The sequence below is a fragment of the Typopeltis vanoorti genome, chromosome 1 (genome assembly GCF_054136105.1).
Source record: "Typopeltis vanoorti isolate ZY-2024b chromosome 1, IOZ_Tvanoo_1.0, whole genome shotgun sequence".
NCBI lineage: Eukaryota > Metazoa > Arthropoda > Arachnida > Uropygi > Thelyphonidae > Typopeltis > Typopeltis vanoorti.
Window position 1 is genome coordinate 24347630 of NC_143549.1, and position 15903 is coordinate 24363532.

Sequence of the window (15903 nt, forward strand, 5' to 3'; positions counted from 1 at the left end):
ATTCCCCCCCCCCCCCATGTGGTTACATAATTAGGTGAAATATTGTTACATATGATTTTTAATCTCTCTTCAATTCTGAAATTTGGCCGAAATACTGGACATTCAGCCAAAGCACGATTAAATTTTATGCATTATGAATTAAATTTTATTAAAAAAATGATATGGAACAAAAAATGCTTATTAAAAATTGTTTTTTGATGTTTTTTTTTCTCAAAAACATTTGTTCATAAAATTTAATTCAGTATGCTTCAGTTGAATATTCAATGCTTCAGCCAAAATTTCAGACCAAATATTCTGTATTCAGTACTTCGTCACATTCCTACTAAATTCATAAATCCAAATGATGCACACAATTTCACATGCAGCCTCAGCTCAAGTTACCACAGCAAACAGAGGAAATGTATGCACATGTACTGTGAGTGGCATTGCAGTTTAAACCACCATTAAATGTGTCCATTGACTAATTCTCTACCATCTTATATATATACACATTTTTACGTTTAAAATAATTACCCTTCAACACTGACATAGAAAAAAGGAAGATTGAATTAGTAAGTGCCAATGATAAAAACATGCAAAAACATGAACAGTTTCAAGCTGTTGAAACTTTAAAGCTTATGGATATTGTCCCTAACCTTAATTGCAAGAAGTCAGTCTGCTGAAATGTAGACAGATAAGAGATACAAAATGTACACACACAGCAAAAGAAATAAAAGTCAATGAAAACTAATTTTAATCATTACTAATATATTTACCCAGTAATCATAAAATTACCTTTGATATCTCAAAAAAAACTGGATATGTTCCAATTAGATAAGTGAAATAATGTCATTTTCTTTGGGGAGGGGTTCTGAATATGTACTTTTTTTGGGAATGTTATTTGTTATTTCAGATAAAGGCTACACACTTAGGAGGAAATCTTGGCACACCATGAAATTAATGCAGAGGAGCTCCTGTCCTAATGTCCAGTACTACTGCATAGGTATCGAACTGTGATAATGATCAACCAAATTATATTCTATATTGTCTCAAACTGCAAATATAGATGATGCAGCATAATGATATGTAATGCCACATGAAATAAGATCTTTCATGTTTTCATATATGGAACCGGAGTGAGAATTTAAAAAAAGTTTTTTTAAAACCACCTCAAACTCAACAGAATTGAAGATATGCATCATTAATAAGCATCAATGGTTAAAAAAAAAAAAAATTAAGGGCATGAAAACTATAAAAAGAATGAGCTAAGTAGCTTTTAGGTGTGGATGGTAGTCTGGCCTGAAATGCAATGAAAAAATTAAAATGAACGAAACTTTCCGATTTCTATTAGTGACAAGATGCTAAGGATACAAAAAAAAAAAAAAAATCAATACTGTCATGGGTGATTTCAGTTAAAAAAAATTATCCAAGTGAGCAAACAAAATTTACATTGGAAGTTTTTTCATGACCAGGCCACTAGTATAGCGAGGCTAATGACTTCATATTCGTTGCGTCCTGAAAAGGCTCCTGGCAAATAAGTTAGCATATATTAAGAACGAAGAGAGATAACATAAGAAAGCTAAGTTATGTGTAAATGTAACTAAAAGTCACAGGAAATATGTAAAAAAACAAAATACATATCATCCATTCTTGCTTCCTGTTTTACTCTTACACACAGACCTATTGTAATATTTATTCTTTTCTCTCCTAATGTCACGATTTATGATCTTAATCCTGACTTATTCCCTTATATAATTTTCTTAGCCTAATTGCAATAAAAGTTCTTTACTCGATGCATCAAGTTAATATACTATAATTCTTATGCAGTCTCAATATTTAATCTGGGCCATTAAACTTTCTTAAAAGTAGTGCACGTGGATTGAAGACAAAGGGATTGCCGTTGGATAGCGACAATTCCTTTGTTTCAGTGCTGACGACAATTCCTTTTAAGATTCAGGGAAAATTTCTATTATACTGCGCCACCCTAAATCCTAGACTACTGAGCAATGCAAAATCAAGGAACTAGTACTCAGTTTAGTACACTGTCTAATATCTATTAAGCACTGTCGTTAAACTCTAAATTCATCAAATAACTAAAATTCGTTTCACAGTCGTAGCCTCCCTTGTATTTTACCTCCTGCCTTGGTTCTAACTTAATGAGCGGCGCAGAAGAAAGGAAATCAGGCAAGTCATCAATTAATATTAAAGAAAAACTTTTAATTACAAAATCAGACAATTTACACTTTATGAACAAACTCTGACATAAATTGCACTAACTTTAGGGAATGAGTATACTCAACTAAAATTTCTAATTCTCCCGTAATATGTTACAACATTATTTCAAGCAGGAAATTCTATCGAAGGTCAATTATCCATTTTTACACATTACAATGCTAAAGGTCATTCATTTATCAATAACAGAGTTATCTCAACGAGCTTCCATTATAAACATTATAAACCTAAAGTCCTTTTTGCAATTACAGGTTGTTCTCAACACAATTATATAAGAGATCAAAATTCTACATTACCAAAGGCTGGGGAATTATTTGTTCACATACGTCTCGACAGAACTTTGCTTCCTTGACTCTGACTAAACACATCTCTGCCAAAAGGTAAGTCTGGCTCGGCATGGCTTATCAATCTCTGTGGTGATCGGGAACTCCGCTCCGCTGAGCTGCTCGTTGACCAGCGAACTTGCCATAGACACTTCGGCATGCTCCAACGACCTCTACCTCAATGACTACTCCAATTCAGGGGGAAGAAAAGCCATGAACTAGCGCCGCTGCGCTTTTTAAATCGCACGCCCGATGCTTCCTTTCTATGTCATCCTGCTCTCTCCCTTTTCCCACGAAACCTTACTTTTTCAAGCACCTAGCACCACACTCTCCCCTAGCGTGCTTTAAGGAGGGAACCCATGGTCCTACTTGGTGCATGTGTTTAGTTTCAGGCCATCACTATCTAATCCGATTATCTTTCTCCTGGCAGTACACAAGTATCTGCACATAATCCACATAGTTTAAACATTAGAAAATTTACAATAATTATTTACAGCATGATGCATAGACAAGTTTTACTCAAATTACTAATGTTGCTTATAAATTACAATTAGCTTTATTTCCTCTGATATACCAATATTGGCCCTGGGAATGTTATTGCATGTTAAATTTGAATGAAACATAAATGGATTTAATTTCAGTTTCATTCAGAATTTAACACCATGATACCTTGCAAATCAGCAAAATTGAATCCAACAGAATGGCTTGGTAAATCCTTATTCCTGCAGTGATCATATCTGTATATTGCATGTTCTGGCTGGTTTGCATTTTTTTTGCAAGATGAAAAACCCGAGTTCAGCTAACTCACCTTCAGATGAAAATCCCTGATATCCTGGCCAGGATTTGAAGCCAGGTTTTTGAAAACCATAAGGTGTCATTGAAATGGCTGGGCTATGGAGGTTCCACATAAAAGTTACAAAATGTTCTGGAAGCTGTTACAATATGCTTAGTAAAGGAAAAGTGTACTACAAAAGGAATAAGAGATAAAAGCCCAGGGATGTGTGGAGTACTTAATCAAAAATTATTGAAATAATTAAGAACAGAACAGCGGCAGAAAACATCTGGAGCAATGAAATCAATATTATAATTCTGCAATGAAAGTATACAGACCAGATATTTCAAGGACAACTATTTGGACTACTGTTTTTCTTTTTCTTAACTTAGATGGCACTGTATTAGGACTTTAGTCTTGTGATGCACGCTGCAATTACTTATACTAGCCCACTGTTACATCGAATTGTGGTTATCTCGCATTTGTAACAAACTTTGTTTGTGTGCCCTGCAGATGCTGGATATAATACCAGCAAAATATTAGCTTTTAAGTTAATAGTTTTTTTAGTTTTTTTTTTTTTCAATACCATTTAAATCCAATTCAACATAATCAGATATGAGTTCAAAAATTCTCAAATAAGGGGATATAAATATTTTACAGTGGCTATACTGCACATTTCAAAAGGCCTAGTCAGAAAATGAATTTCATAACAGAAAACACTCAGAGTGCCCATGTATGAAAAAGAGAACAAAGTAGTGTGACCATTACAGAGAAATTTCTGCATGTAGTGTTCCATGTACAATTTATGCAAGTAGTCAATTCTCATTATAATCAACTACCCAAGAGATAAGCCAAAATTCTATTCCACTAGAACACAAGGAAATATGAATAAGAACATGCTGAGCTGATGCCAAATCCAAGGGATGATTAATTTTAAAAGAAATAATTCATCTGATTAAGGTGCATAGATTTGGAAAAATGTCTTTTCCAGATCCAAAAACTTTAATATAGATCATTCATATATTCCCATGATTTCTCAACCTTCTCCCTCTAGGTGAGTTCAGGCCAAATGAAGCTCATTAGATTTAAAAAATAAATAAAACGGTAACAAGAAATATAAAAAAGAATCAACATATTAAGTTTTATAGATCTGAAAGTGACAATATGGTGGTGCCAAGGGAAATAAATAGATTATAACTTTGATGCCAGAAAGACAAATACCAAATAATATCCTGAAAGCTATCACAAGTATATATGAAAATAATCAAATACAAATAAGATTAAATCATGAGCTATCATATACGAGAGAGATAAACCAAGGGGTCCGACAGGGATGTCCCCTCTCAGCAACTCTTTTTAATATCTACTTAAATGATATAATAATAAAATGGAGTAAAAATTTACATCAAGGAATTGAACTTTCACCTACAGTTAACTTAAACACTCTCCTCTTTGCAGACGACCAAATAATAATTACAAATTCTGAAGATAACTTGCAGAAAGCTATTTTAAATCTAAATGAGATATCCAAAGATTATGGTATGATAATATCAACAGAAAAATCAAAAACTATGGCCTTTAAAGGACAAGATCCAGCAAGAACTAAAATAGTATTAGATAACAAGATCTTAGAACAGGTGAATTCATTTAACTACCTTGGATGTATGATCACATATGAAAATGAAAAAGATATAAACGTAAAAATTGCAAAATATTTAAAAACAGGTGTAATTAACTCTATATTTAAACCAAACCTAGTTCAAAAACAAACCAGGCTAAAAGTATACAATACATTAGCCTTACCAGTCTTAATGTATGGAAGCGAAATCTGGACAATAAAACAAAAAGACAAACAAAGATTAACAACAGCAGAAATTAAGTTTATGAGAAAAACTGCAAAGTATACCCTATTTGATCACAAAAGAAACGAAGATATTATGAAAGAATTAAACCAAGAACCAGTAATAGAAAAAATTAAAAAACAAACATAAATGGATGGAACACGTTCAAAGAATGAAAACAGAAAGATTACCAAAATAAGCCTTAAAGTACAAGCCATTAGGAAAAAGAAAACCAGAACGTCCTCTTAAACGATTCAACGATAACTTCTAAGGCTGGAACAGGCCATGCTAGGCCTAAATCCTTGATACGTATGATGATGATGATAACTTTGATGCAGTTATTTTATTTCATTTATTTATTTTAATTTTATTTTATTTCATTATTTTAATTTTATTTTCACTAGAGGTCAGGTCAGTACTAGCCTTTGATCAAATCATTGTCTCTTTAGCATACTGTGAAATGTAATTTAGCTTCTCTCTCTCTCTCTCTCTCTGTGTGTGTGTGTGTGTGTGTGTGTGTGTGTGTTTTAAAAAAAGAATTGAATGACTAGAACCGAGATTTAAGTAAAAAGGTTTTAATATTAAAACACTACTAGTTTCGGCTTGTAACAGCCTTCATCAGCTGACATAAAAGAAAGAAAAAAGAAAAAACACTGAAGCTTAAATAAACTAAGATCATAGAGAGTCTCTATACATAATTAACATTAAAACATTGTGGTTGTATTTAAAGCTGTTCTTTCATTTGTGGTATTGTTGGGAAAGTAAGTGCTAGTAGCATCTCGTGAACACCAGTACATGATTACAGCTGAATGACTATCTGGGAGGTTGTAGCTCAAGTTATTTAGATGAACAGGATTGAAGATGATTTCCCTAGATTCTACGATTTTTCTCTCTAGTTCATCATTGCAATGAAAGATGTTAGTAGATTTTTCCCAGCAGACTTTGTGACTTTGGCTTTCATCATTAGGATTAGCCGAGAAAAGGATACGACTTGATAATGCACTAGCTCGCTGTCTCTTGTAAGTAATGTCCCTCGTGTTCTTCCATACGCAATTCGACAGATTTGTCTGTCTGCCCAAAATAAGGAATATCACAATCACACAATATTTTATATACACCAGGGTATTTGAGTTGATGATTGATGACAAGGTTTTGGGTGGCTTATTAAGAAATGAATTAGCTACTCTAGGAGGCATTCTTTTAGAACTGACTAAAATTCTAATTGTGAAAAACTCTACATTAATAGATGTTTTAAATGAGTTTTCCACTTTTTTTTTTTTTTAAATTCTTTTGATTATACCAACTTGCAGTATTTCAAATGAAATAGAGGCCTTACTTCACCATCTAAACTTAAATCAGAATGACCTGTCTCTCCATGTAAGATATTGGAAAGTCTTATTCTAATCATTCATTAAAGGTTTTATATATATATATGTGTGTGTGTGTTTCCTTGGTTATACGTTCACATAGCTTTATGTATAACATCACATGGCTCTCACTGTTTCAAATCAATCCATTTTCACATTACACTTGTAATTATCACTGGCACTGATATGCTATAATATTCAGGCTTAAATATATAGCTTAAATAAATATTTACTTATTTATGTATATTATTTCTGGGAAAACTCCCATGTTACTCCTCTTTATTTAACTATTATAATTACAGCTATTTTGCCTGCTTCAGTTTAGGAGTACCCCTTCGGTTACCCCTAAGGTTACAACAGGGGTACTCCTAAACTGAAGCAGGCAAAATAGCTGTAATTATAATATTTACTTATTTACTTGTGTTTTTGTGTGAAATAAAGAATCCTCATGGCACAAGTATCTCTTAAAGAACATATGCTACTGAGAAGCTATAATGATCAGCAACTTTTTTTTATTTGTTTTGTGGTTCATCTATTTCCACATATTTATTCTATACAAGCAGGTCAGATTAGTGCATAATTCGGTACAAAGTTTCATGATGCAACCTAATCCAACTTATGTTAAATATTCTATGACTATATTAATGATTCATGTATTGCTAGTATTCATGTATTGCTAGTCTATGAATTATCTGATATCCAATCAATAGCTTATAACTTGGCTGATATTTAATTAACCCTGCAACAATGCTGAATCAAAGTCTAAATCAAGATTTAACTACATATTGTGTTCATATTAGAAATTAAAATACACTGAAAGCAAGAAAGTCTTGATTACATAACTCATAAATGATACCTACCAACATTTCTGTACTAGTTGAAAGTTGATTAATACATACTCAAAATAATAACCTACTGCTGAAAATTCTGGCAATCAATCTTTGAAAAGTTAGAAATGTTTAGGTGAGAAAAACAGAAAGAAGAAAATTCTTTTCAGAGTACCTATCATATTTTAAAAACTTCAAATTAAGCTAAATGGATGATCACTAAGAGGGCTTTAATTTTGAATGGTTTATGCATTCTAAACTTCATTGGTTTGATCTAAACTTAAGTATCTGTAATAAAACTGAAAAATAAAATTTGCATGGAAGGTGGACCTAAATTTTGATTTTGTCCCCCACCAAATTTATAACATCGAATTTCTTTAGTATGGTCTTGATGCTATAAAGCATTGCCAACAATTTTATACAGTTTGTAATGATAGTAATTCCATTTTGAAGTGTACAGCACAATGTAGACTGAATATAGCCAACGTTATTTAGAAAACTTGATTCAATCTCTAATTCTTCTTGTAAAAAAAAAAAAAAACAATTATTTCATCTTTCCATACATGTTAGGCTCAATGCCCTATGATGGTCACATAACTTGGTTTCTTAGTAACACTCCAATAGGGAGATGAATTCATCTGCAGAGTGTATTATGGCTGAATCAACATCCCATGTTTTTCTGACCAATTTGTCTGATGGGTGATAAACTCATGTTCCAGGGCAATGTTCCTCCTAAACTGTGTACAAACAAGCATACCAGTCAAAAAAAAAAGGGAGTGGACGAAAGTTTGGCTTCAAAATTTGATTTACTGTCAATTATTTTTGAACATACCATGAAAATGATTTATATGATCAATCATTATTATGTGACATCTCCAAGGAGTCCAAAGACTCATCGATGGAGAGCGTGCCAACAGCATCGAACGACTGAACACTTTCCACCTACTAATGCACTCAAACTTGCTTAACTTTTTGCGAGACATTAGTAGCAGAGGCTCTACCAATCCATAATTTCTTCAATATCTCTACTCCAATATTACTCTAACCAATTCCAACTTAATACACTGCAATTAGATAGCGTTTGCTTATGCCATGTAGGAAAACTAAATGCATTATGTAGAAAGTAGTAGAGCATATTTCTTTAGTGTCTACTGTCAGTACAGTTACTTGAACTCGTGCAAACAGCAATGGATTTTGTAGCTACAGGAATTTAAGTGAATTTAGTGCTCACAATTTTACACATTATAGCTAAATGTAAAAAGAGCAACATTAACATGAGAAATATTACATTAGCATTGTGTTTAACATTCAAATTGTTACTCACAGTTAAAGTAGAAAAGAATGCAAATTCATTTGAGTGGCTGAAAGACTATATCGAAATGACAATGTCAAAGAACAACATGCACAGACTACTGCACACATTGAGCTGCCTGAGACTGGAAATTTATGCACAAAATGTTTTTCATGCGCACAGAGCAAACAATTAGAGGGTATATCATTTCCAGGAGAAAAAAATGCTGCCACTTACATATGAGACTGGCTAATTTGCCTTCAAATGGAAAGCTTTGATAAGGTTTTTCATGTCAGACAAGACTCAAAACTCAGCTCTTTCAAACCAAAGGGCATTAAATCAAACACAGAGTAAGATTGAATAACTTCATGAAAACACAAGTTTAATTCTCAAATGACATGAAAAATGCAAATTTAGCAGAATAAAATTTGCAATAATAATATTCATTTAGGTTTAGTTTAAAAGGATTAAGAATAATACATTCAGGAACACTTACTATTAAATTTGGATCCTTTAATTCTAAAATATCTACAAGTTCTTCAATAAGACCATTGTATAAAAGTGCACCAGCATTATCCTGGAGTGCATTGCAATAAACTGTAAAGAAACAAAAATTAAATGAATATGAGAGCTTCTTTGTGTAAAATATCACATTGCTATCAAGCATGTGTGGGCAAATATACATATGTGCACAACATATACATACATGCATATGTACGCACATGCATGCACAACTTTTGCTGAACTTAAGAAATATTTTGTTATACCAGGTTTGCTATAGTGAGTATGCTTTACAACAGAATCAATCATATTGTAAAATCCCTTGATAGAACCTAGACTCACTGCTGTTACATATACAGAAATCTCATCAATATCTTCCTTTCTGTATTAAGCCTGAATGCCTGCTATGACCACATAAATGGAGGGGGGGACTGTCTTTCATAGTTGGTTATGTCTATCAAATGTAAGTTTTGCTTGTTCTGTAGAAAACTGACTTTCTTAAGTGTATGCATGTAGACATACATGCATACACAATAGATAATAGATAGTAATAATAGATAACAATAGATAATAATCTACTAATGCTTTGAAGTAACTTCTATTATTTAAATGTATCTATGACACATCGTATTAAATTCAATGGATTAGACAAAACAAGAATAACTGCTGGTCTGTGGGTTTGAACCAGAGCCATGGATGTATGCAAATATCTTTAGGTATGAGATTAATTTTGTTGCCAGGTATAAGACTGCCACCCAGCTTACTGAAGGCTTGAAGAAGTTTCGTGTTTGCCTCTAGAGCAGGGTTTTCTGGGTAGGAGACACAGACAAAATGAATAAATAATCAACTAGTTCATATTAAACTTACAGCATATATTTATCTAGTGTTTCACTAGCATCATGACATTGATGCCACACAAGGTAAACAATGCTTTTTTTTTTTTTATTACAATCTTATAAAATACATCAGATGGAAATGTACCATGGGATGCTTAAGGGTCAAAGCTGTATAACTGAGAGGAGTTCTCCACATAGCCTTTAAAGGAATGCGGAGAACCGACCAGAACTTCTGACCTAATGTCCAATCCTCACCTTCTCGTGGTGCACCCTGCAGGGTATTTATCTGGATACTGAACAAATGAGGATGGGCTGGCAATTTGGGATTTAGCTGACCAAATTATATTCCTATTGGTTAAACCAAAATACAAAATGATGGTACAACATGACAAAATTTCATGCCGACTGAGGCGTCGCCCGGTTAAATAAGGCCCGAGTTGTTTTCGCCAGGGAACCAGGGCGAACAATGAAAAGTCAGCTACTGGAACAAATCTGAAAACACACCCCAACTCAAGCGGAGGAATCAGATAAGTACCAGATCGACATAATAGGGGTGACTGAAACAAAAAAGACAAAAACTGGTGAGATCTTTCTGAGCAATAAATACAAAACGTTATATTCAGGCAATGACAATCAAGGAAAAGGAGTAGCCATAGTATTAAACACAAAATACGCTCATCTTCTTGAATGGCAGGCAGTGTAATAGAGTGATTTGGGCAAATATCAGAATGGGGAACTGGACAATGAGACTTATTTGTGAATATGGTCCCACAGAAGGCTCTACTAAGGTAGAAGTGAAAAACTGGTTTGAACACTGTCTTGTATACAGCTAATTTAGTGTTCCGACTAATATCTCTGTTATTCCATATGAATTTATTCAATTGACTTCCTACCATACCAGCTTTGTTGATTCTGATGTCTATTTCCATATTTAATTTACCATCTTCACTAAAAAAATCGTGCCTAAGGAGCCGAAATATTTAACTTGTTCCACAGGTTCTCCGCACAATGCAGTTGACATTTTCAACGATTCTGCCTATTTTCATTGTCTTTGACTTTTTATTGCTGACCTTCATACCATATCTATTACAACAGTTATTCAATTTAGTCAGAGAATCTGACTAAATTGAATAACTGTTTAGATTGTTAAGATTCTCTGACTAAATTCAATTTAGTCAGAGAATCTTGCAGACTTGTAGCAGATTTATTTAGAAGTATAACATCATCTGCATAAAGCAAAGAGATGACATTAACATCTCCAATTTTGATATAATTTTTAATACCACTTTCTTTCATAATGTCATCCATATAGATAATGAATAACAGAGGGAATAATGTACATCCTTGTCTCACACCAGATTTAACATTAAACCATCTTCCTGTACTTCCTTCAATTCTAACTACTGAGACTTACAACTCAAATACAGACTAAGTGCTTGATATAATGCCCCATTGACACCATATAACTGTAGCACATTGAATTGCTTCGCTCTCTCTCTCGGCACCTTGTCATATACAATTCCAGGTTGACAAAACTGGAATATAGATCTTTGTTATATTCCCATGATTTCTCCACTATTTGTCATAAAGTGAAGATCTGATCCTGACAGCCTCTATTTGGCCTGACTCTAGCTTGTTCTTCACCAAGCTTTTCTTCCACAATTCTTCTCAACTGTTTCTCAAGTATACTGGAAAAAATCTGACCTTCACACTCAGTAGGGAAATACCTCTGAAATTCTCATATTCAGTATTATTTCCCTTTTTATATATGGGTACTATTAGAGCTCTACTCCAATCATTGGGAATTCGTCCCTCTGTCCAGGCTTTCTGAACTATGTAGTACAGCCACTGCAAGACTTTTATACCATCATACTTCAGCATTTCTGGTCGAATATCAACTCCTGTTGCCTTTCCACATTTCAAACCTTGGATGGCTTTTTATACTTCTAGTATGGATATGTATTCCTGACTGCATGCCTGGTCAGTGTTTTTTACCACTGTGCTGTCACCACTGCTTGTTTCATTTAGCAGTTTTTCAAAGTAATTACTCTATACTTCAAGGATATCTTTTTCTCCGTTTTCATGTCACGTTTATCAACTCTAACTCCTTTTGCAGCACTCTTTCCTTTTTATATGCCTTTTTATAAGGCTTGATAAGACATTACTATGATGATAAGATCTGGTATCCTGGGTTTCAAGGAAATAAAGCAGTGGAAAGGGTTACAAAGATTATATCTGGATTATGGGATTTATATTATGAGGACAGATTGCAAGTGGATTACAAACTATGGTTAACAGAAGAAACGGCATAATATGATAGAGGTCTATAAACTTCTCAATGGGTGTAAGGAAGGTGGGGAAAGAACACAGGGGCATCCATCCATAGAAGTTAAATTTGTTTGCAGTCAAGAAAGGAAAGAAAGGAATAAGAGCTTGGTTTTTCTCTCATAGAGAAGTGAGTGGAATAGTGAATTTAAGGGAAGGTATGACAGCTGGTTTGTGTGATTTATAGATTCTCTTGATGAGTGCTTGATTCCATTGAGGTGCAAGATAATATTCTAGATGTCTGGAATAATTACTCTGAAAGACTGCTAAATGAAACAAGCAGTGTCAGCACAGTGGTAGAAACTCCCAACAGGAATGCTGTCAGAAATACATATCCATACTTGAAGAATAAAAAGTCAAAAATCTGAAATGTGGACAGGTAGCTGCAGTAATGCTTAAATATTGAGGTAAAAAAATGTGGCTTCATTGCATAACTCAAAAGGCCTGGTCACAGGATCAAATTGTGGATAATTGGAGCATCATCATCAAATTCCTGACATGTACCCTGAAGGGGTGTGCAGGATAATTGGAACAGAGCTCTCATAGTTAACATCTATATAAAAAAAGGAAATAAAACTGAAGGTGAGATTTACAGAGGTATTTCCCTGAGGAGTGTTTCTGGTAAGATTTATACAAGTATAATTGAGAAACAGCTAAGAAAAATTGTGGAAGAGAAGCTTGGTAAAGACCAAGCAGGATTCAGGCCAATCAGACGTTGTCAGGATAAGATTTTCACTTTAACACAAATAGTTAAAAAATCATGGGAATATAACGGATTTGTATTTAAGTTTTGTTGATCTGGAAGTGGTCAATAGGAAAGCTCTTCAAAATGCCAGTTATATGGTGTAGATGGGACATTATCTCGAGCAATACATATCTCTATTTAAGCTGCGTTTCAGCAGTTAGAACTGAATGAAATACAGGAAAATGGTTCGATGTTAAACAAACTGTGCACGTTTTCTCCACTATTATTTATTATATAAATGGATCACATTATGAAGGAAAGTCATTAAATCTGATGTCAAAATTGGCGATGTTAATCTTAGCTCTAGTGATGTAATACTTCTCAATAAATCCAGTACAAGTCTGCAATATTCCTTGACTAAATTTAATAACACTTGTAATAAATCTGGTAGGAAAATCAGCAATAAAATGACAAAGACAATGAAAATAGGCAGAAACATTGAAAACATCAACTGTATCCTGAATGATAAAATTATAAAGAAAAAGTAAAACATTTCAGTTATTTAGGCATTGTTTTTAGTGAAGAAGGTAAATTAAATATGAAAATGGACAACAAAATTAGTAAAGCTGGTATGGCAGGAAATCAGTTGAATAAATTTATACAGTCTGAGAAAGATATTAGTCAAAACACTAAATTAGCTGTATACAAGGTGGTGTTCAAACCAATTTTAACTTGTGGATCTGAGAGCTGGGTTAGAAATAAAACACTTCAACAAAGACTATAGACTACAGATAAGAGACTACAAATAACATAATAGATGCATGAACAGATGGCATCAATGGCAATATCACGTTAAAAATGGGGATATTAGGAAAGAACTTGATATTGTTAGCATTCAGGAATGTGTTAGTAGAGATAATAACAGATGGTATGGTCGCTTAAAAAGAATGCAAGAAAAAAAAATGTTCTTGGCTAGGTTTTCAGGAAAAAGACCCAGAGGAAGACTAAGATATAGGTGGATTGAGAAGTAAGAAGCTTTAAAAGACAAAATATAAGATCTTATAATGTTGGAGGTCTTGACAGGTAATGGAGGAATAATGGAGGAAAATTGTTGATCAGAAGTTAGTAATAATGTAACTTTTCCCATTTAGTACTATCGTGATCTTGTAAAGAACGCCCATAGATAAGAGACCCTTCGACACTTCTGTACATGTCAACAGAAAGAGGATCCATTCCGATAATAGGGTAATCAACCTGTATTGTGGAATGAGTTGTTTATTATTATACGTCGGAAAAATTATCTTTTCTTTTATGAAAATTCTAGTTTTTAAAGTGGTAACTATTTTTCTTGTATAACTGTTGGAAAATTTTACCTATGAAGCACATGATTTTGCATGTTGGCAACCAATTCATACATCCCTCATTTCTTTCTCCCCTTCAGCATGAATCGACTATTCTTGGCACAAAGCCAAGCAAAGCTCTAGCAAGTGTGGGTGCACTATACCCCTTCCCTAGGATACATATCAAGAATTCAATGATGATTATAGGCTTGCATATAATAAAACATATAAAAAGTAAAATTCTTGGTAAAAGATTAAGAGGAAAACCAAGTACAAGATGGTTGGATATCGTTAGTCCAGATAGCAGCAACATATTGCAATATCCAAAGTGGAGAAGTAAGGTTCCGGGACAGATTGGGTTGGAGTCAAAGTGCGTGAAACTGCTGAGACTTCAGGCATTTCAAAAGAACATGTAGGATATATTTTGCATGAAGAATTGCAAATGAAAAAGCTTTGTGCAAGATGGGCGACGTGCCTGATCACAGTAGATCAAAAATGCAATTGCATGAAAATCTCTGAACAGTGCTTGCAGCATTTTCACAAGAATAAAACTGATTTTGATCACTTCTTATTTCAAATCCTCTGTATACTGTTGTCTTGAACCAGTGGAAAAATATCAGTCAACAATAACATAGAATATTCTAGCTACTCTTTCTTTTCTCTGATTGTTATTGCTTTTATATGACATCTTGTATTTATTGCTTAGAAAGATCACCTGTTTTTGTTTTCTTTGTTTCAGTACCACCTATTATGTTGATCTGGTACTGATCAAATTCTTCTGCTAGTTTGATTTCTTTACCATTGATGATTCTTATGTGGATGGTGCCAATCTTGATTTTTGCTATTGTTTGGGGGTTTGTTCCAATAGCTGAGTTTATGCTATTTGCTCTGATTAACCAGGTGATGCCTCAGCCAGCATGAAATTCCAACATGTTGTACCATCATTTGCATTGTGGTTTAAGCCAATAAGAATATAGTTTTGTTGGCTAAATCCCAAATTACCAACCCATCCTCATTCAGTCATTCAGGTAGATACCAAACAGGATGCACCTCAAGAAGGTGAGAATTGGACATCAGGTCAGAAGCCTGGTGAGTTCTCTGCATTTCCCAAAAGGCCATGTCTCCTCCCAGTTATCCAGTCTGACCCTTAAGCACCATGTGTGTGTTTTCCTGTCAAATGTCTTGCAAAATGCAGAAGTATTGTGTGTGTTTGTGTGTGTCCATTCATCTTTTCCACTTCTATTGCATGTGCTGAGACTAAACTCTTCTGCATCTTCTTTCAGTGCCTATGCTGATATCCCATCCATTCAGGCTGCTATTTTTGGTTAAGCTCTAAGAGCTTTAATACTTCTTCACCTACCTCTTTTCTTTTGTCCATTTCTTTCTTGCCATCTACTTAGATTTCAGGGAAGAAATATACCTTTACAAAAGTGACAACTACTCAGCTATTTCCTATTTACCTTATTCCTCTTCTGTACCATCCACATTCTTTAAGGTTATTTCTTTCATGGTCATTCTTGCTACACAGCAGTGAAATTCTGTTGTACTTTGTTTCAATTTAGAAAAGGAAAGTTCTTGTTTGTT

The 15903-nt window shown here is 33.8% G+C and overlaps 1 protein-coding gene across 1 annotated transcript in view; it reads right to left on the reverse strand.

Annotated features, from left to right (window-relative positions):
* Positions 1-15903, reverse strand: part of HUWE1 (HECT, UBA and WWE domain containing E3 ubiquitin protein ligase 1) — a 1068888-nt gene that overhangs the window by 929903 nt on the left and 123082 nt on the right. Inside the window, exon 12 of the mRNA XM_090396304.1 lies at positions 9129-9229. Coding sequence (XP_090252430.1) covers positions 9129-9229 — 101 coding nt within the window. The remainder of the gene's footprint in view (positions 1-9128; positions 9230-15903) is intronic.